The 22,914-nt window shown below is 43.0% G+C and overlaps 1 protein-coding gene across 1 annotated transcript in view; it reads right to left on the bottom strand.

Moving 5' to 3' along the window:
- The window catches only part of COLEC12 (collectin subfamily member 12), a 190,851-nt gene that overhangs the window by 24,253 nt on the left and 143,684 nt on the right, over window positions 1-22,914 (bottom strand). The window contains exons 3-5 of the mRNA XM_016933415.4: window positions 16,837-16,959; window positions 7,479-7,577; window positions 5,709-6,755 (exon numbers count right to left, since the gene is read on the bottom strand). Of these exons, the coding sequence (XP_016788904.1) occupies window positions 5,709-6,755; window positions 7,479-7,577; window positions 16,837-16,959 (1,269 nt within the window). The remainder of the gene's footprint in view (window positions 1-5,708; window positions 6,756-7,478; window positions 7,578-16,836; window positions 16,960-22,914) is intronic.

The following is a 22,914-nucleotide window of genomic DNA, read 5'->3' as shown; positions in this document are numbered from 1 at the left end:
TGCCATCCAAAATCTTAGAGACTCAATGTTAAGACCCACTGGTGGTAAGATTGGAAGATAGACAAGGTAGAGGAAAAACAGTGACACAATCTGATACGTTTTTCTTCTCATTTAAAAATCTACTTTGAATGCACTTAAATTAATCAAATATTTATTAAATGCCTGCCATAGGAAAAAGTCATTGTGCTTCACTGAGGTGAAAAGGAATGTACAGATTAAAAAGAAATATAGTTGGGCTTTTGGAAAAACTCGGAAGCACCTTGTCCACAGAGGAGGGTGTATTTAACCACTGTTTCTTGCCAATTGTCCATGGTCTGCTTCTGAGCCTGTTAATGGATGCTCTCCAGGATCTCCAGTCATGCCGTCTTGTTTGGGGAAGTGCAGCATGAGGGAGTGGTTGGCAATGGGAGGAACTGAGGCCCCTGCCTGACCCAAATTGCACTGTCCCCTGTCCTGTCAGCCTTCATGTGCACCTTTCAAGTTTCAGCTCAAATGTCAATCCCTATTGAAACTTTAACCAACTGCTCTGCTGTCAGTAAACTCTCTGTCATTTCCACCTCCCCAAACATGTCATCTATTCATGATGGAAGCATGAATTTGCAACTAGACAGACCTGAGTTTGGCACTGTCTGCCATTTACTAGTTGTTTGGCCTTGGATAAGTTACTCAGGCTCTCTGCGTCTCAGTTCCCTCCCCCGCAAATGGGGAATGTCAATAACTCCTCCCTTAAAGAGTTGTAACAATGAAAGCTGATAATTTATCCAACTGCTTAGCAGCGTGATTGGCATAGCATAGACACCCCAGAAATGTGGACTGAGAAAATGAGTGAAAGCTAGCTAGATGTCAGCATCCTGGGGTCTGATTCATCTCTAAGGCTGGGCACTAGAAATCCAGCAGTAAGTACTTTTAGACTCAAATCATCCTTAACCCCACCTGTGTGATTTTATTCTTTGTGCATATGAAGCTGTTTTGTTTTCCACTGTAATGTACTGGCTACAGCTGCAGCAGAAGGGAAAGCTTTGAAGGAAGTGACCTTATTTACATTTGGGTGTTATGCTGACCCCACTCTAGACACTGCATTAAGTACTTTCTTTACATTACATCTTTGGATCCTCCTAACTCTAAAAGGTACACACAGATGAGGAAACAGAGGCACTGAGAGGATGAGGAACTTGGTACATGAATCCAGCTCTGTCTGATTCCAGAGCTCTTGTTCTCACTCATTAAATCTGATGACTCTTGGAAGAGCAGAGAGGGAAAATGTCTGATTGTACAGGAAGGATGCAACTGATGCTTTCCTTAGCTTGCAGAGGAACAGCCCAGGAGGTGGAGTGATCTTTGTACCTAGAAGCATGTGTGAGAAGTCTTCTGTGTACATAATTAGAATAAAAATCTTTATATTATTTGTATCAAAAAATAAGGTTTTCTTTTTTCTTTTTTTTCTTTTTTGAGACGGAGTTTCACTCTTGTTGCCCAGGCTAGAGTGCAATGGTGAGATCTCAGCTCACCACAACCTCCAACTCCCGGGTTCAAGCGATTCCCCTGCCTCAGCCTCCCAAGTAGCTGGGATTACGGGCATGTGCCACCACGCCCAGTTAATTTTATATTTTTAGTAGAGATGGGGTTTCTCCATGTTGGTCAGGCTGGCTGCAAACTCCCAAAAAATAAGGTTTTCTTAACAAGGCTTCTTGGTTGATGGATGTAGAGATACTGTGAACATCTATCTCTACACTATCATCTGCCTTCAGCACAGTCAGTCAGCTTCAGCTCCCAATTCCTAATGCGGCAAATGTCTATGTGGCTGAACTGGACAGTGAGCACTGGGGTTCATCAAGTGCGAGTCAACAGGAATTTTCCAGAAAGCATCAGATTATTTTGAATCTTGCAGATGCCAGCCCCACATAAGCCAATGTTAATCCATCCTGCTTTATCCATCTGCCCTTCATCCTCTGGGATGAGATCTGCATGTACAGAAAGGGAAAGATGCTAGAGAGAAAAGGTGTGGAAGAAAACACTTGCATTCAGAAATGGAGTTCCTTCTTCCCCTCAGTCTCTCGTTCCCTCGGAATACCTGCTGGGTGTTGCTGGTCTGGAGGCAGTGGAATAGAATGAATAGAAAGGGAGCAGCTTGGTTGGCTTGGGAAGCTTCTCAGATCAACTCACAGAAAGTGCAGTGAACAACAAGACCAGGGATAAACGTGATAGTGTCTCTGAAACATCTTGGAGCCTGATTTCAGAATTGAGATTTTCTTTATCACATATGCTTTTCCATGAGTCAGAAACCTCATTCTATTATAATAGACATCATCCTGTTAACGTGTCTACATGGGCCTCTTTTTCTGCAACTCCCCAGTCTGTATCACCATCCACCTCACTGCTCATGCTAGAGACTTAGGAAACATCCTGTTCCTCTCTTTCACTCACTCCCCACAGCCAATCCATCAGCAGGTCCTGCCTGCCAGTCTCGTCCAGACACTCACACCAACCCCCTACCATGTGTTCAATTTCTGTCTACATCACCCCCAATCCCTACAACACACAGGTGCCTCTTGGCTGCCCCTTTGCTTCTGGGCACATTGGGTAGGGAATTCCAGGGTCCTGGGCACAAACATGGACAAGCAGGGGTTGGTGTGGGCTCTGAATACTCACAGCACCTTGAGGCCGAGGACTCCTCACCTCAGCAGAGGCTCAGTTGGGGGAGGCCGGCCGGGACCTCCTAAAGCTGGGGTCCCTGTTGTCAGGGCAAGGAAAGGGATGCCCTTGATTCTATCTCCAACTCTCCTCCTAAATGAGGGTACTCACTTCTCCCTTCTCCACTGCCAGCATCCTAGGCCAAGTCACCAACAGCTGGTCCATGCTCTCACTGACCCCTCCCTGCTCTCTATTCTCCTCCCAGCCCCCAGAGTGACCTTGTAAAAATATAAAGCAGATCATCTCAACACCTTGCTTAAAACCTCCCCTTCACGCTTAGAATAAAATCCCAACTCCCTGACCTTCTAGGCTCCCTCTGGTGACCGGGTACAGTAGGGAGGGGCACACACTTTCGGTGACTATCCTTGGAGTTAATGGCATCAGGTTTGGCACCAGACAGCCTGGGCTCGGATTCCACTGAGCTACTTTTTACTTGTGTAAACCTCAGCAAGTTACTCAAACCTTCTAAGCCTTAATTTCCTCGTCTATAAACTGGCGATGACATTGTAAGTAGCTGCTTCAGAGAGCTGTTGTCAGGATTCATTGGGATGTTTGTGAAAAGTGCTCAGTACATTCACTTTCAATACTAGCTGATAAAAAGAATCCTAACAATAGAAACATAACTTAAACACTCAGGGTCTCATCTTCAAATACTAGCTTTTCACGTCCTTACTTGGCTGATAAGCCACGCTGTCTATAAACTAAATAACTGAAGACAAGCTAACAATTAAATTAATAAATATATAAATATTTAAATATATTTATATATTTAAATATAATAAATATATAAATATAAATAAAACTATAAAATTAATAACTAGAAAATATCCAGAATACCACGATAAGATTGTCTAAGAATTTTTTTTTTTAATCATTTGAAGGGCTACCCCTTTTTCAGAGTAAGACTCACACCTACAATATCCCTGACCTGCAACTGTCCAGCCCCTCCGGAGCTGGGGCATCCTGATTGAGTAGGGGAGCCATTATATTTTCAGCTAATACCCATTTTATGAGGAACATTCTGTAAAACCAAAATTGATCTTCCCTTAGTGAACACCCACTAGTCTTGTTTCACCCAGTGGCATTCCTCAGACAGAGCAACTTTAAATAAGTGCAGATGGCTGTCTTGTTCTCCACTGAACAGGCTCTCCTAGGGGTGAAAGCTCCCAGGTCCTCAACCCTTCCTCACAGTACATGGTTTCTAGCCCCTATCATTCTGATGTTGCTTTTCTGAGCATGCTGGTCTGGGAATGTCTCTTTTGAAAGGGGCTCCTCAAAGTAAACATTATCTTCCAGAGGTGGTCTTGGCATACTGAACAGAGTCAGATGTTACTTCCCTTTTTCTTAACACAGTCAAGGAACACATTCCCTTCCCTGGAAGACACATTTAACTGCTTCCAGTCAACTAAAATCCCCATGCTTCATGCACACTTCCTTCCAGCCATGCCTTCCCATCAACATTTATCTGTTTTGTCTCATCCATTTATGAGCAGGATTTTACATGTATTCCTATCTACTTCATTTGATTGACATCTTGATACTATCCTGGCCTCTCTAGATCATTGTGGATTATGAGTCTATCAGCCACTGGCTGGCATATACAGTTTCAAGTCACACAAGCATTGCTTTAACAGGTCATCCATGCTAGTCACTGACAAAGCTATTGAACAGAGTCCTGCCATCTGCTATCCGGATCTGCCTTCAGCCTCACAGGGGCTTATTAACTACCACTCTTTACCCTTGATTATTAGACCAGTGTGGGGGACATACCCCAAGGTGGCCCCTAGTGACTCATGCCCTTGTGTAATCCCTTCCCCTTGAATGTTTGCTTACAGCCCATCTTCTGATGCCCTGAAATTCTCTTTATGTTAAACTACCTACCTAAGGGTGAGGACCATTGGTTTCATTTGTATACCCCAGACTGCTGAGCACAGCATCTTCCACACAGTACTTTCAACTTAAAACCTGTGAAAATAGTTTGTGACTGGAAAATACTGTTAATATATGATGCTACAATTCTTCAACTGTGGACTTAATCTGAGTCAAGGACTTTTAATTTACATGGATGATCTGGATAACAGTAAAATTCAGATTATATGTATGTATTCATTCATTTATTTGTTTATTTAGGAGATGGGATACTGCTATGTTGCCCAGGCTGGTCTCAAACTCCTGGTCTCAAGTGATCCTCCCACCTCAGCCTCCCAAAGTGTTAAGATTACAGGCATGAGCCACCACACCTACCAAAACTCAGATTTTATAAGCAAGACACATCGTTTCCTTCCTCTGTGACCTCTGTGTTACTGTGATGGCCAACCATTCATCTACTCATGACATGTAACTCCCTTAATGGTAGCTTTGTGACCCAAAAGACTTGATCTTGCTTTCAGAGGAGCTCGATTTATATTGCATTGAAATAGCTCAAGGACCAAGAAAATTCAAATTAACCAACCTTTCACTCAACAAATAATTATTGGAGCCCCTTTAAGTACTGTCCACAGATTCTTAGTTACACTTCTTTTCAAGATGTGGAACTTAATTCCACTTGCATTGAGTGTGGGCTGGACTTAGTGACTTATTTCTAAGAAACAGAATGAAGTGGATGTGATGGTGTGTGGCTTCTGAGGCTAGTATGTCATGGTATCTTCCTTCTTGTTCTCTCTCTTGAATTCCTTGTTCTGGCAGCAGCCAGCTGCCACATTGCGAGGACACTCAAGCAATTTCACACAGCAAGGAACTGAGGCCTCCTGCCAAGAGCTATGTGAACAGGCCACTTTCGTAGCAGACCCTCCAGCCACAGTCAAGCCTTCAGATGACTGCAGCTCTGGCTGAGATCTTGACACAACCTCATGAAAAACAGTGAGTCAGGACCATCTAGCTAAGCTGCTCTTGAATTCCTGGTCCACAAAAACTATGAGATGATGAATATTTATTGTTTTAAATTGCCAAGTTTTAGAGTAACTTGTTATGCAGCAATAAACAACTAATACAAATACAAATTCAGAATTTTGACTTACCTTGTAGTATTGTAAAATTCTTGATGAGCTGACCATGCTTGGAGTCTACTAGTTTCATTTCTTCCATAATCACTGATAAGTTGGCTACTTCAGTGTCTAACCTCGACCTCATCAAATCTTGTTGCATCCTGAGAGAAACAGAATCCAAACGGATGTTGGCCAGGGTATTATTCAAGGAGGTCAGATCATCTGTGTGTTTGGTAAGGGTATCTGTGCAAGTGGTCCTGACTTCATTTAGATTGCTGGTCAGCGTCCGCAGGTGGTGGGCTGTGTAACTGATATTGCTAATGATGTTCACAATATCCGTCTCAAAGAGCTGGAAGCGTTCCTCCAGTTGGTTGAACTTGATGGCTGTTCTATTCTCTGCATCTTTGTGTAAGTCCTGCAGGTCTTTCAGGTTCTGCTCGTTGGCTTGAGAGATAGTGGTGATGTTCTCCATCTGACCTGTGAATGAGTTGAGCTGGCTGTTCATATCCTCCAGGGTGTCGTTGTTGGCTTTGGCCAACGCAGAGTTGTTGGCAGCCAGCGTCTGCAAGCTCTGCACTTTCTCCTTCAGCCAATCCGTGTCCTTCTTGGCTTGAAGAAAAACCTGCTGCAGATTTTGAAAGTCATTCTTGATTCGCTGGATAGCCTGGCTTGTGTCATCCACAGACCGCTGCAGATTCGTGATGAGGTTCCTCTGCTGCACCTGGGTCAGGTTCAGGTTGTTGAGGTTCATGATGACCACGTTATGAGAATACATTTGGTTCTGCAGATTGCCCTGGAGCACGCTGGTATCTTGCTGCAGATTCGTGACATAGCCATTATACGCCTGGAGGGTTTTGTTTACAGTGGTGATGAGGAAAGAGTTATTCTCCAAAGTTTCGTTCAATTGACTCTGCCTGTCCACCAGAGCATCTCCGCTCGCCTGTAACTTCTCCAGCGTATCCTTGTTCTTGCTGGTTTTTTCTGTAATCTCACGAAGTTGCTGACGGAGATCTAGAATGTCTGATCTGAAGGTGGAGAGTTCTGAGTTGGTGCTGATAGCTTTCTTCCCAGTTTGGTCACCTGGAATAAGAAATATCTGTGACTTATATTGGTGGTATGGAGAAGTGTTCAGGCAAGGCCAAAGATCCCGAACACACTTAATTGGTATGCACTGTATTTTAGATGCAAAATTAGCAGTATAAGCGGACAGCTCTGCATTAGTAAAATGTACATATCTATTAAAACTGGGTCCTGGGGAATCGGAAAAGATGCTCAGAACTAGGAATGACAAACTTGGCTGAACATTTTTCTCAAAGAGGGAGGGGGAATTTACTAGATTTTAGGGCAGTGGGCAGGCTGTCAAGAAGAAACTAACCTTTTAAATTTCCCCAATTTTTTTTTAATGAAAGCAAAAATCAAGGAATAGAATATGCTAGGATCTTTCACTTTATAACTTAATTTCTACAATTCTATGTAGTTTAAAGTATTTCAAAAATGCTCAGTAAATTCCTATTTATATGACAGTTTTTAATAAAGGGTATTTGTGTTTTTTTTCAGTCAGGATTGATCTTCAGATATTATTTGGCACATAATAGTTTTTTTGGCAGGACATAATTCCAAAATTGACCCTTAACTTTAAAATTTAAGCATTTGAATTAAATCATGAGGGGAGACTCAACATGCAACACAAAAATTGAATGTCCTTCCGGGTGAATGGGGAGTTTATAGCAACATCATTCTAAGAAGCTGTGGTCATTTATGTAGAGTCAGGGGATTTCATGGTTTAGTCTTGTCACAGATTACCTAATTTTTTCAGGTCACTTTCCACTGCTGTGAGCTTGTCATCATAGGTTTGGCGAGACGTTTCCATGCCACCTGTGACATTGTCCATTTTCTCTACAACTAAGATTTGGAAAATGATGCATTAGTATACATATCTGCTCATATTTTATTTTTCAGTTTCAAAACAAGAGATCATTTCATTATGGAACAAAGGAAACAGACTGAACAAAAAAATGTAACTGAAATCAAATATAGGAAAGAAAAGCCATCTTTTTGGAAAAATAACTTACTTGTCACAAAACCCAGGGGTACAATTTACTTAGTTGAGAATTGTATGTTCTTAACTATTCTTATGATTCTGTAATGCCTTGGATGTTTCAGAAATCATTTGGAACTAATTTTAAAATTTTCATGCATTTTAGAATTCCCTAATCTGCTATTTCCTATATTAATTTCCATAGATGAAGGCACAGCACACTGTGATAATTTACAAAATGTTGTCACTCATCAGCTTCCCTAACATTCTTGGCAGGTGGGACTCATTTACCTAGAAGAGGATTCCATTGGCAAGGAAAACCCAGCTCAATTCTATACACAAAATCGGCATAGAAAGGTTGCAAAGTCAAGAGTGTCTGCCACTTTCTGTTATGAGTTCCACCACAAGGCCCTGAAAATCTGCTTTTTGTTAGTGACAACTGATTCTGTAGTTTGTCAGTTCTCAAGTAGATGCCTGAGTGGTGTTTCCAAACAATGATTTGCCAAGAAGTATTTTTTGGTAGTATTTTCTTGATTGCATATGATAGGGAAAGTAATGCCACTGATAGGGTTTGGCTGTGTCCCCACCCAAATCTCACCTTGAATTATACTCCCCTAATTCCCATGTGTTGTGGGAGGGACTTGGTGGGAGATAATTTGAATAATGGGGCTGGTTTCCCCTATACTGTTCTGGTGGTAGTGAATAAGTCTCACAAGATCTGATGGTTTTATCAGGGGTTTCCACTTTTGCATCTTTCTAATTTTCTCTTGCCGTCCCAAATGTTAACCCCCAAGACAATGGGGAAAATGTCTTCAGGGCATGTCAGAGCCTTCCTGGCAGCCCTTTCCATCACTGGCCTGGAGGCCCAGGAGAAAATGGTTTCGTGGGCCAGGCCCAGGGTCCCCATACTGCGTGCAGCCTAGGGACTTGGTGCCCTGCTTCCCAGCCACTCCAGCCATGGCTGAAAGGGGCCAATGTGGAGCTGGGGCCGTGGCTTCAGAGGGTGCAAGTCTCAAGCCTTGGCAGCTTTCATGTGTTGTTGAGCCTGTGAGTGCACAGAAGTCAATAATTGAGGTTTGGGAACCTCTGCCTGGATTTCAGAGGATGTATGGGAACTCTTGGATACCCAGGGAGAGGTTTGCTGCACGGGTGGGATGTGCATGAAGAACCTCTGCTAGGGCAGTGTGGAAGGGAAATGTGGGGTCGGAGCCCCCACACAGAGTCCCTACTGGGGCACTGCCTAGTGGAGCTGTGAGAAGAGGGCCACCGTCCTCCAGACCCCAGAATGGTAGATCCACTGACAGTTTGCACCGTTCACCTGGAAAAGCCACAGACGCTCAACACCAGCCATGAAAGCAGCAGGGAGAGAGGCTGTACCCTGCAAAGCCACAGGGGTGGAGCTGCCCAAGACCATGGGAACCCACCTCTTGCATCAGCATGACCGGGATGTGCGACCTGGAGTCAAAGGAGATAATTGTGGAGCTTTAAAATTTGACTGCCCTGCTGATTTTGAACTTGCATGGGGCCTGTAACCCCTCTGTTTTGGCCAATTTCTCCCATTTGGAAAGGCTATATTTACCCAATACCTGCACCCTCATTGTATCTAGGAAGTAACTAGCTTGCTTTTGATTTTACAGGCTCATAGGCGGAAGGGACTTGCCTTGTCTCAGATGGGACTTTGGACTGCGGACTTTAGGGTTAATGCTGAAATGAGTTAAAACTTTGTGGGACTGTTGGGAAGGCATGATTTGTTTTGAAATGTGAGGACATGAGATTTGGCAGGGGCCAGGGGTGGAATGATACAGTTTGGCTGTACCCTTGCCCAAATCTCATCTTGAATTATATCTCCCAGAATTCACATGTGTTGTGGGAGGGACCCAGTGGGAGATAATTTGAATCATGGGGGCGGTTTCCCCCATACTGTTCTCGTAGTAGTGAATAAGTCTCACGAGATCTGATGGGTTTCCACTTTTTCATCTTTCTCACTTTCTCTTGCCGCTGCCATTAAGAATTGCCTTTTGCCTCCCACCATGATTCTGAGGCCTCCCCAGCCATGTGGAACTGTAATTCCAGTTAAATCTCTTGTTCTTCCCAGTCTCGGGTATGTCTTTATCAGCAGCATGGAAATGGACTAATATAGCCACACTAAATAAAAGCTTCAGTTCTTATTCATTTTCAGAAGGCAGTAATTCTCCACAGTTATGAATTCAAGTACACGTTTCTAAAATGTTAAATAAGAGGATGTTTCTCCAAAAGTGATTTATGTGAGATATACCTTCTAGCAGTTTGGGATCAAGTCTGACTGTCCTTCTTAGCATCAATAGCTTAAAAAAAAAGACTTCAGGCCGGGCGTGGTGGCTCACGCCCGTAATTCCAGCACTTTGGGAGGCCGGGGTGGGTGGATTATTTGAGGTCAGGAGTTCAAGACCAGCCTGGCCAACATGGTGAAACCCCATCTCTACTAAAAATACAAAAATTAGCCGGTCATGGTGGTACACGCCTGTAACCTCAGCTACTTAGGAGGCTGAGGCAGGAGAATTGCTTGAACCTGGGGGGCGGAGGCAGGAGAATTGCTTGAACCTGGGAGGCGGAGGTTGCAGTGAGCCGAGATCACGCCATTGCACTCCAGCCTGGGCAACAGAGCGAGACTCTATCTCAAAAAAAAAAAAAAAAAAAAAAAAAAAAAGACTTCAAAAAATGAGAACATGCTTTATATATCAATTATGAGCCAATGGATCCAATTTATTGTATTCATCACATGTTCTACCCACGCATGACTGTGTGAGATTCTCCTGGCTCCACTCAGGAAGAAGTAGTAAGTTCCCATGTGTTTGTGTGACCCAAAGTGAACTGGCTCCTTGGATCCTGGAATTGTCCCTGGAGAGGCTCACTGTGTTTTCCCTCAAGCTTCTACCGTCTGGTCATAATGAAATGTGTGCACTGCAACAAACACTCTCTCACACGAGCCTTTCCATGTGTTCTCTCTACCTAGAATGTTCTTCCCTGTTTTTTTTTTTTTTACTGAGCTAAGTCCTATTTGCTCTTCAAGACTCTGCTTGTCACTTCCTGTGGGAACCCTTTGCCGAGGTGCACCTTGCAGAATTCCCCTGGCAAGTAGTCCTTTCTCTATTATGGGACTCACTGCACTGTGCTGTCATGACTTATCTACTATTATATCCTTTAGGGCAGGAAAATTTACATGCAATTCCATCCCTTCCTCTTAGTTCAGTGTGTGGCACTTAGTAGGTAGTCAATGAATATATATTTATTATGTCATTTATTTACTTAATTTTTTATTAGACGGAGTTTCACTCTTGTTGCCCAGGTTGCAGTACAACGGAATGATCTTAGCTCACTGCAACCTCTGCCTCCCAGGTTCAAGTGATTCTCCTGCCTCAGCCTCCCGAGTAGCTGGGATTACAGGAGCCTGCTACCACGCCCGGCTAATTTTTGTATTTTTTAAAATTATACTTTAAGTTTTAGGGTACATGTGCACAACGTGCAGGTTTGTTACATATGTATACATGTGCCATGTTCGTGTGCTGCACCCATTAACTCGTCAATTTTTGTATTTTTAGTAGAGATGGGGTTTCTCTATGTTGGCCAGGCTGGTCTCGAACTCCTGACCTCAGATGATCTGCCCACCTTGGCATCCCAAAGTGCTAGGATTACAGGCATGAGGGATTTATTTAAATAAGTAGCAATCTGCCTGCTGAGCTACAGGGCAAGCAAACACGTGTTTCCCAACCAACCCAGGGAAGCCTGAGCATTGGCAGTGAGTTTGACATTTCGCTGAGTAATTATTATTTTTAAAATTACTACATAGACAGAGAGATGCAGTTCTAATAATCTGTACCTTAGGGTTGCTTCATAGGTACACATACTCCTAAATCCCTGGAAACTCTCAAGAATAAAATGTTGCATATGTGTTTTTAGCAAAGCTAATTTTTAAGAAAATACAGAATGTTTACAGGTTTAGGTTCAGTTTTGATCCTCAAATCAAAACATATGCCTCAGTCTGTCCTCAAACCACATGCAGAATCTCAAGTCCTGCCCTTCTTTCCTGGAAGCCAAAGAAACCTTCAAATATGCTGACAGTCAGTCATTTTCTACCCTTTCTACTTTTTCTTCCATTTTAGTTTTGAAAAACAGAGAACTGTCATGGACAGATAATTCAGGTTTGTGTAGAATAAATACAAAAGGGATAAATACATTCATTAAAAAAAAGAACAAAAAAAAAATCTGTCGACGTTTTCTTCTGTGCAGCAAGGAAACTATTTTCCCTGCCCACAAGTGCTAATGAACAGTTTACATGCACTGGGGGGTGTGTGTCTTTGTTTAACAATAGGATCTGGTATAAAGCTGGAAATGTTAGGATTGCAATGCTGGAAGCTGCTACTGCATAAAAATACCAGACTGGTGGAGATCCAGAACTTACCCTTGCTGTAACAGCACACAGCACTTTCATTGGCTTTTATTCTGAATTTATTAGCACCAATTCTCAATCAGGAATACAGTCACAGAGCCATCCTATATTACCCTGGAAATTCCCAGTCTATAGACGTAGACCTCAGTTTGCAGACCATTCTCACATGAGAAAAATGAGCAGGATACACAGAAGGGTGACCAGCAGTCTGGTTTCTCATAGGCTCTCCTGTATTGGGAATTGTTTCTTAAGGTAGAATTTTTCTACAGAATATTGATGTTTCAGGTATTATACCTGAAGATCTGTCCCTCTTCAAGTATCCAAAGTATAATTCTCTAGGATACTCTGACAAACCTTTTTTATAAAAGCACTTCGGTATCATCCCTTGGCCTGGGCCACTAACTTCTTCTTCCCTCATCTTGACTCCACTTCTCCTTGAAGGTCCACTCCACACCTCACTACCCCATTGTACTCAGCCACACCTACAAGTTGATTCCACTGCACACCAACTCGATCTTTATTTGAATGATAATAATAATAGCTTCTATGTATCGAGTGCCTGCTCTTTGCCGGATGCACTACACCATCACTGCAGTTAATCCTTCCAACTGCTGTTTTGTAGATGAAGAGATTGAGGCTCACAGATGTTCAGTAACTTGCTAACAATCACACAGCTTGTCAGTGACTATGTGGGATACCAGGCTGGAAGGTTTAACTCCAAAATCCATGCTCTTTCTATAACTCCGTATCACTTCTCTTTTGGTATTTCTTTTTCCTAAATCTGGTTTCCTCCAATAAAGAATCCCTTAAGGGGAAGAATTATTTCTGTTTATATTCTCTTTAAAGTTAACATCACCAGACATTTACCAAGCATCTGCCATGTAGGTGGCATAGTGCTAGACATTGTGGATTCAAGAGACACAGGCCATGGTCTCGGCCCTGAGGACAGAGCACAGAGCTCCTAGCTGGTGCTCACACGTTTTTGTACCAGACTGATCATGGCACCGTGGGATAAATACTTCCTCTCTCTGGGACCTGGGGCTTCCCAGTAACATTAGTTACACTCCCCTGGAATTTAATAAAGGCATTTCTACCTTGAACATCATTTTAGGTTTCCTTACAGAAATACAGAAAATCTGATTGTAGGGTGTTATCCTGGATCCTAAAGCACTCTCCAGTGTGATTTGATGTGTATTTTGAAAGCCTAAATAGTAATCCAGTTGTAAACTGCTACACTGACCCAGCTTAGCAGCAAAGTAGACTACCAGTGACTAGGAATGTTGAATTAAAGGAGATCCCTATTGAGAAAGATTCAGATTTCTGTCTTTTTTCTTTTTCCTAATTACCTTTAGAAGGTTGCCTGTTGGAAAGGATAATGGAGTAGGATTTTCCTGTTCAGGAAATATTCTGGAAGAAACACAACACATTGAACTTAAGAGATGACTCCTGCTATGGAAGCTCTGTTGACTAATGATAAAAAGCCCGGGGCAGAGGATGTACCAAGCTCAACTGTCCAAGAACATGTTTTCTGCAAAGTGGCTGATACGCCTCACAGTCACGACCACTGCACAGACCCTGTCTGGGTGACTAAGCGATTATCTGGCTTCTTCAGCAAATTCTCTTGAAGGAACCTCATTGTATTCTAACCTGTGGCTATGTAAGTGACATGAAAGAAGAAAAGAACAATTTTGAGCAAAACAGTATGAAGTTGCCTTTGCCAACTCTGATAAATGAAAGTTTTTACTCCTTTCCTTTCGATTTCTCCTTCAGAGGAATGCCTTACTGTGTTTCTTTCATTGAATATTCTTTTCTTTCTTTTTTAACGGAGAGAGTTTCTCTAGACTTCAAAGGGGGAATGTGTGAAGGGAGAACTGGGTTTTATCTTTCTGCCTCTTACAACATTGGGTCACTAGAATCTTACCAGCAAGAAAGAGGAGTCACTGTGTGAGTAACGAGAAAGCACATCTGGAAAATATCAACATTTTAGTTCATTAATGGTGTGCTTGGAAAGTAAAAGTGCATGTTATATTATCTTTTTTTTGTCAGTGGAGGCCTGAAGGAGGGGGGCACTGAAGGAAAGAAAAGAGGGGCAAGACATCATCTCGTTTCCCCTTGTACTTGCTCCCCATTATCTCTTCTTCCTTCATCTTGGTGAGACTGCCCCCACAGAGCAGGCCAAGCCAATCTCCAAAACATTAGGTTTCCAAGTAGGGCTTTTAGGGGCAGCTATCCCCTAGATGCAGATTGGCTTAGAGGTCCCTGAGCATCTATTGTTTGCCTTCATGGAAGGCAGCCCTAATGCACAATCCATCCATCCATCCATCCATCCATCCATCCATCCATCCATCCATCTCCATCCATCCATCCATCCATCCATCCATCCATCCATCCTCCCATTAATTCATCCAGTGAACTTTCCTGGGCAATGGTTAAATATCATGAGACTAGGTGCTGGTGGGAGATATAATAAATAAAAGGTAGTCTCTTGTCTTCATGGAAACTTGTAGTTTGGGTGGTGACACAGACAAGTCCACTGACTCTAATGACACAGTGTGACAGGGGCTATGAGTAAATGCTGGGTGCTATGGGAACAAACAGGAAGGGGCCTAATTCAGCTTTCGGGAGCTGCCATGTGTCTACATGAGACATGAAGGGTGGGAGGGAGGCACTTTAGCTGGAGAGCAGAGAAAAGGTGCTGGGCAAATGGACCAGCACACGCACAACACGCCAGAGCCAGGAAGGGCTTTCCATGGATAAAAAGGGAGGAAATATCTGTACCTTAACAAACAAACAGAAAAAAAAGAAAGGGGAAAAAAAGCCTCTTCTTTGACTCTTTTTGTATAATTCTGAATGCATAAATGTCCTAGACTTTATTTCCTAGCACAGGTAAAAATTACAACATGTTATATATTTGCCAAACCACTCTCATCTCTCTTTTAGCAGTAAATGTGATTACACAGTACTGAGTCTTAAAAGTACTTATTAAATGGCTGATTTCAAGCTTCTCCTTTATCTTGGCTCACTAGGAAAAGTCATGGAGAAGTGAGTAATGACCTAAATAATCTAAACAAAAGGAAGAGAGATAGTCCGGATTACCTGGGACATGGAAAACCCTCCTTTCTCTCACCAGGTTCCCACCCCACCTCTGCCCAGCGCTAATCATGATTTAATAGCCTTCCTTAATCACTTACTCTGTTTGCTGCTTCATCTAAAAACTTAAGATGCTCTGGGTTAGATCATGGTCTAACTCATCACAAATGGATAGAACGACCTGGTAGTTTTCCAGATTTCCATTGTCCAAAGTAATCAGCCAACACACTCAGTGATGCACATTATTTTCCACGTATATGGCCTTAGAGATGGGACTAAAAGTCCTGACTGTACTGAGGATTTTTGACAGGTTTTGCCATTCTAACTGCTAGAGCTGTGTAATGTGGCTAGGAAGAAGCAAGGAACAGAGAGATACAGATATGATTTCCTGGGACCAGCTACAGGAGAGATACTTCAATTACATCATCTTTGCTCATCCCAAACACCTTGACAAGTAGCATTATTACTGCCATTTTGCAGATAAGAAATCAGAAGCTCTAAGAGGGTATGATTCACACCTGGGTATGGAGCCATGCAGAAGACTTAGCATGACCCCTGGCACAGTAGCAAGCACTTACTGAACATTCACAATTGTATTAAAAATGGTAGGATCAAGGCTTGAACTTGGACTGTCTGGCCCTGACACCCATCTCATTCCAATACACACTATGCTTTCTCAGGAAACTGCTACATGCTGGGAGACAGGTGGGAGGAATGACCAGTTGGAGGGAATTCACTTGGAGTCTTTCTTTTCCTAGGTCAGTCTGTGGGCCACACAGCAGAGGGAAGACCTGATGATCCACAGACTCCACGTCTGCCTCTGTTCTGAAACCAAATGGCCGTGTTTGCCTCACGTGTCTTTTAAAGAAGGTTTCCCTGGCTGTTTTCTAGAAAAGGGCTTATGTAGTTTTGTGATTCTGAATCACGACACCTTCTACCTATGGTCTCTGAAAGGTGCATGGGGAACTTACTGTGTCTGCAAGTCTGGAGGATTCAGGCAAAAATCCTGCCCTTACCCTAAACCAGATATGTTTAGGCCCAACATCCTATAAAGTAGGGTGAGGTGGTAGTGCTGCCTCTGTGCTTAATTTCTACAGGGCAGTATTTTTATAGAGCTATATAAACAACAGTGACCACAGTGAATGTGCTGAAGAGAAAAAAGGGAATTAGTTGGCCGATCCCTGGGTGAAGTATGTTGTATCTCTGGAGATCTTGTGTTTTGCTTATTCTCTGTCAATATAGTTTTCCTGTGTGCTGACTCCAGGGTTTCCATAAAGCCTCCAAGAGATAAGATGAAAAAAAAAAAAAATAGAGGAAGAAGGAGTAGCTAGAAATAGGTAGAAAAAAGCAACAAGGGAAAAAAAATTTTATAACTCTCAGAGAGGACCCTGATTATTGCTGAAATGAGTCAAAAGGAATTACTCTGTCCCCCCTTTCAGATCTCATAGCTATAAGTTCAAGATACAGAGATGAAGTTTATCATGTTGCTATTTTGCATCTGAGTTGTACGAATGAAATACTTCGTATTTGCAAATATGAGTTTTCTCATGCTTAAATTAATGAAGGAACACTTGTTATTTGGAAGAAAAAAAAGAAAGCATACTTACCTTTATATCCCAAAATGGCTACTGTGATTGTTAGCAAGGCACACAAAATGTATAATAATATGATAGAAAACTTCAGTGCCCAGTTATTTTTACATTTGGTACATTGTGTTCCTTCCTGAATACCTGTAAGAGAAGTCAAATTTTAATAACAGTAAGCAAAGATGTCATTTAAAAATGTATCTTTTTGCATTTCGGTTCAAATATTGGGACTAAGAATAATTTTTACATATGCCTTACTATACTATGAGAACTATTTTGACAGTAAACACACTGCTTGAGCAACATAAGCACTTTAATATTACCATTCTATTGTTATAGCTGTATTTAATATGACTTAAAAATAGCACATAACTTTGTTTCATAGAATACAGTCACGCATCAGTTAATGGGGATACATTCTGAGAATGGCATCATTAGGCAATTTCATCACTGTGTGAACATCCTGGAGCAGGGATCCCTAATTCCCGGGCCATGGACTGGTACCAGTCTGGTGGCCTGTGAGGAACCGGCTGCACAGCAGGAGTTGAGTGGCAGGTGAGCCAGCATGACCACCTGAGCTCTGCCTCCTGTCAGATCAGTGGCAGCATTAGATTCTCTTAGGAGCGTGAACCCTATTGTGAACTGCACATGCAAGGGATCTAGGTTGTATGCTCCTTATGAGAATCTGACTAATGCCTGATGATCTGAGGTGGAGCAGTTTCATCCTGAAACCATCTCCCGCCCCCTGTCCATCCATGGAAAAATTATCTTCCATGAAACTGGTCCCTGGTTCCAAAAAGGTTGGGGACCACTGTCCTAGAGTGTACTTACACAATCCTAGATGGTATAGACCAGCGGTCCCCATCTTCTTCCCCAATTTTTCCATGGACCAGAGTAGGGGTAGGGATGGTTTTGGGATGATTCAAATGCATTCCATTTATTGTGTACTTTGTTTCTATTATTATTACATTGTAATATATAATGAAATAATTATACAACTCACCATAATGTAGAAACAGTGGGAGCCCTGAGCTTGTTTTCCTGCAAATAGATGGTCCCGTATGGGTGCGATGGGAGACAGTGACAGATCACAGGCATTAGATTCTTATAAGGAGCGCACAACCTAGATCCCTCACATGCACAGTTCACAACAGGATTCGCGCTTCTATGAGAATCTAATGCTGCCGCTGATCTGACAGGAGGTGGAGCTCAGGTGGTCATGCAAGTGATGGGAAATGGATGTAAATACAGATGATGCTTCACTCACTCACCCACTGCTCACCTCCTGCTATGCAGTCCAGTTCCTAACAGGTAACTGGTCCATGGCCCTGGGGGTTGGGGACCTCTGGTATAGACTACTACACACCTAGGCTACATGGTACGGCCTGTTGCTCCTAGGCTCAAACCTGTACAGCATGTTACTGTACTGACAGGCAACTTTATTTCTGGCAACTTTAACACAATGGTAAGTATTTGTGTATCTAAACATAGAAAAGGTACAATAAAAATACAGTTTTATAATCTTATGGGACTGCCATCATCTATGCAGTCCATTGTTGACTGAAAAGTTACGTGGCACATGACTGTAGTTTCAAATCAAATTCCATTATGATAATTACGATGATAATTTCAATAAAAATCTCTATATGACAAAATATTTAAACATTCAAATTTACTTATTTCAGACACTGTTAGGCCTATAGCAATTCAAATACAACAAAAAAATCCTATTGATTGGTCCCTTGATGTTTGTTTCAGTGGCGTGCTGAAGTTGGTTCCTACTGGCTTGTAAGAGCCAACTGTTAAATTTGTAAGAATTTTGAGAGCTGGTTGTGAAACTGTTGGTAGCTTGAAATCAGCCCTGCAGGGAGTATTTACACCATAGAAATTGGCAAACACTGCAAATTAGGATGACCCCCATTCCCTGGCCGCAAACAACTAGTTTACCGGCATGCCACTGGTTGTAATGTATTATAACCTATGGCAGAAAATACAAGTAATCTTATAATTAACTGCCCAATATGTAACAAATTTTGCATATTACATGTATACAAGAAACAGACACTGACCCTTATATTAGTTATCACAGTGATTTGAATAATGACTGTAGAACAAATAGAAAAACCAGACACTTTTGATGAGAGGAGGTAAATTTTTACTGCTAAAAGGTCGTTTTTGAAAAACATTCTTGTCTGAGTGGTCAACCAGCATCATTGCTGCAAGTGACTCCAGAAACCTTTAAAAAGAGAATTTCCATCTGATAGATTAGAAATACACACAAGACAAAGACTGTGGATGTTTTAATGTGAAAATCACATTGTAAGGAATATCAGGAGATTCCCTGTTTTCCTGACCTGTTTCCCTATGTGTGTCTTACTAATAGCGTCCCCCAGGAGCAACAGCACATAAAGGACTGATCTCCTATAACTGTGCTCAATAACTTTTGATGGGTAAGTCATGAGGATTAAGCCACAGTTGAAGTTTCTCTCCTTTGGTTTGTAATTTTACGCATAGTGCCCTTCTTCAGTGAAAAGAGTTCTTCAGCTGTGTTTAATGCAAAATGATGAGAGAAACAGCATATAACAATGACTTAAATTTAGCTTTCAGGGCTCAACCAATCCCTCTGGTGTTCAGCACATCCCTCTGGCTGTAGACACAAAGGGAGGAGGTGCATCTGTCAATTTCATGACTTAGAGCAGTGCTTCTCAAACTTTGGGGTGCATCAGAGTCACTTGAAGCAGTCATTAAAACACACTGTTTCTAATTCAGGAGGTCTGAGAAGGGAACTGAGAATTTGGATTTCTTTTTTTTTTTCTTTTTTGAGATGGAGTTTTGCTCTGTTGCCCAGGCTGGAGTGCAGTGGCACGATCTCGGCTCACTGCAACCTCTGCTTCCCGGGTTCAAGTGATTCTCCTGCCTCAGCCTCCCGAGTAGCTGGGATTACAGGCGCCCACGACCACACCTGGCTACTTTTTGTATTTTTAGTAGAAACGGGGTTTCACCATGTTGGCCAGGCTGGTCACAAACTCCTGACCTCAAGTGATCCACCCGCCTTGCCGCCTTGGCCTCCCAAAGTGCTGGGAGTATAGGTGTGAGCCACCACGCCTGGCCAAGAATTTGGATTTCTAAGAAGTTCCCAGGTGATGCTGATGCTGATGCTGATGCTGCGTCTGTGGACCACACTCAGGAACAACGCTTCTCAAACTTTAAAGTGCTTACACATCACATTGTTGAAATGCAGGTTCCGATTCAGTGGGTCTGAGGGAGGAGCTAAGATTCTACATTTCTGCAAGGCCTAGGTGACAACTGGTCTGAGGACCACACTTCGAGGACCAAGGATTTAGTTTAGAAGCTGGTCATGATGGATTGACCTTTGGTTAACCAATCCCTTGAAGGTGAAGCTGTAAAATTAGACTCACTGATCAAACAGACCTAGAGTAAATAAACTTGTTTATTATAATTTTTCCATTTTTCCCCTCCCCTTCCTTTCTGTCTTACTTCCTTATAGCCACCTGTATGTCTCAGCACCGTCTCTTATGTCTAAAACTGACTTCAGTTGTAGCCCTGCCAAACCAGATCTCCAACTTCCACCCAACTTTTCTTATTGTACTCAACTACTATTACTATCCCAATCCCTCAGTGGTTAAACTCAAAGACACCATCATTTCTTCTCTTGTACTTATTCTCCAATTCAGTCACAGGCCTTGTTAATCCTCCAGTGGGCTATTTTTCATCATGATCATCATCATCTACAGCTTAGTGATGTTCACTTACTGCCTACAGTGTGCCAGGTTCTGAGCTAGATCCCTTACACACAGCATCTCTAATCCATAAAAGGACTGCAAGGGGGCATCTTGGTGAGAGCTGAACTGACATTCTATACAATGTTGCAGTCACGACTCCAACCTGTGTCAGACTCTAGATGCCACGATCTCTCCACTAGGCCATGGTCCCTCTCTCTAGTCATTGTTTCCTCTCCATTTCCCCTGCCACCACCCTAGTGTGAGATCTTTTCATCTCAGTGGAAGCTTCCTCTTCCATTCCCATGGAATCTAGCCTCACCCTTTATTAAAATACCACTGTCCTCATGACATTTGCTAAAAAGGAAAAAAACAAAACAACAAACTTTTAAGAAGGCACTCTTAACTAAAGGATGCGTGCATGAACACACACACCCACACTCCCCCCAGCCCACCACACACACAGACCAGTGCATAAGCTCTCTGTAATCTGATGGTATAAAATGAAAAAAGACTCTTTACATCCAATAAGGGTGAAAATATTTTTGAAATTTAGAGAAAGGAACATATAGGTAGACCCACAGACACGCCACATTCCATGCTGAGAAACCATGAACTTGCTTTGATGGCAACTGTGAAGCACAGAAGGGCGAGAGACACGGGGTGCTGGCCTGACCTCCCGCTGAAGGACTGGGTGGCACTCCCATGGCTGATGGGCGGGTTTATTCCTTTTGGATTTTTGGACCATGCTGGGTGAGCTTCTTATGCCTCTTCAGGGTGATTTCTTACATTCCACTAAGAGAGCCTCAGAAGATTTGGTTAGAGCAGAGATTATAGTAGATGACACAATCTGGGAGCTAGAAGGTTGTGCAGAGGTCAAGCGTCATTGTGTCATTGATGGGAAAAGAGAGGCCCAGAGAGGGGAAGCAGGATCAGAAGCCACAGGTCCTGACTCCAGCACACTCATCTTTCCCTCCCATCCTTCCCCGTGAGCTAGCCCTGTGGCCGCCAGGCATCTGGTGCATGTGGTATTCGTGCAGATCCGAGCCCAGACAGCTGTCACTGGTTCACATTCCGAAGAGCTGGGGCACTTCCTCACCGTGTGCATTTCTCACTGCTGACTCTATCAGCATTTAATCAATATCAGATGGCACTGCCTGGCCTCCCTTTCCACTTGACACGCTTTCTCTGTCTTGTTTTCCCCCTCCCCTGACTTCTTTTTAATAAGAATTCTGTTTTATCTTCCTCTCTGCCCTCCGCTGGGAGGACATCTGGCCAAACACACGGATGCCTACTACAAAGGGACCCTGCTGGCTCCTGTAGCTGGGGCACCCCCTCCTCCTTGAACCTAGATGGTTACAAAATAACATTCAAGAGAGATATCCCCCTGTTACCAGCCTTTGTAGTGTTTGTTTTCTTAGCATTACTTTCCAGAGCCTGGGGACTTTGTTCCCATGGGGGGGGTGGGGGTGGGCAGGGAAGGAAGGGCTGGGGACTGATATACAGAGTGCTGCAGAGGAGAGATTTCAGTTCAGGAAGTGAAGCAGTGCTGCCCCTCACCATTAAGAGATCCAGCGTGCCAAAGAACCTGGCGCCAATAGCACATTTGAAATTCAGAGGCCTACAGGCAGCAAGGACCTGAAGGGTGCATGCCTTTCCGCTGCTTTTCCCTCTTGAACTATCTCCCGCTGAACTCCACTCTTGGCTCATGTTTTGAATGTATTTTCCAGTGTCCAAGTCTTTGTTATACAAAAAAGTGTGGGGGCCCAGTGAAGCCAAAATCGCTCTGGTTAACTCCTTGAGTATTCCATGGCAGTTCAGAATAGGCTGACAATTTGGTCCCCAGTGCCCAAACTCAAAGTCCCCTGGGCTGCCCTGGTTCCAACAACACATTTCAAGTAAGAAGCTGGCAGGGGGGGAATGGGGGCTGCTGATCAGTGAGCCGTTTGCTGGTTGGGGGAATAATTGAAACGCTCCAGGAATGACAGTGCAAAGGGCCAGAAGAATTCACCAGCAAAGAGAATTCCTTTCTGCTGTGGTTCTCCATAAAGAGCCCTCCCAAGTGCCGTGGTCAAGTCTCAATCCAGTTTGTTTTTCCAATCTTTTTGCAGAAAAAAAAAAGAGTCTCCTTCACTGTCATATTTTTTTGCCATGTATATCACTGAAGGTGGGCTTGTGTGTTAAAATGGATACATTGCAGATCCATCCCCTTCCTTGGTAGGTGGAGGCTGGCACTGTGGGTGACTGTGGGACACTTCTGGGCTATTTTCATGATCACAAGTGTCTATAGCTCGGTGGTGTTGCCATAAAGATCATGTTACCAAAGAGAAGCTTTAAAAAGGGTCAATTGCAAAATCCA

The sequence above is a fragment of the Pan troglodytes genome, chromosome 17 (assembly GCF_028858775.2).
Source record: "Pan troglodytes isolate AG18354 chromosome 17, NHGRI_mPanTro3-v2.0_pri, whole genome shotgun sequence".
Taxonomy (NCBI): Eukaryota; Metazoa; Chordata; class Mammalia; order Primates; family Hominidae; genus Pan; species Pan troglodytes.
Note: the sequence above shows the minus strand (reverse complement) of the source record. Positions and strands in the feature narration are given on the sequence as shown.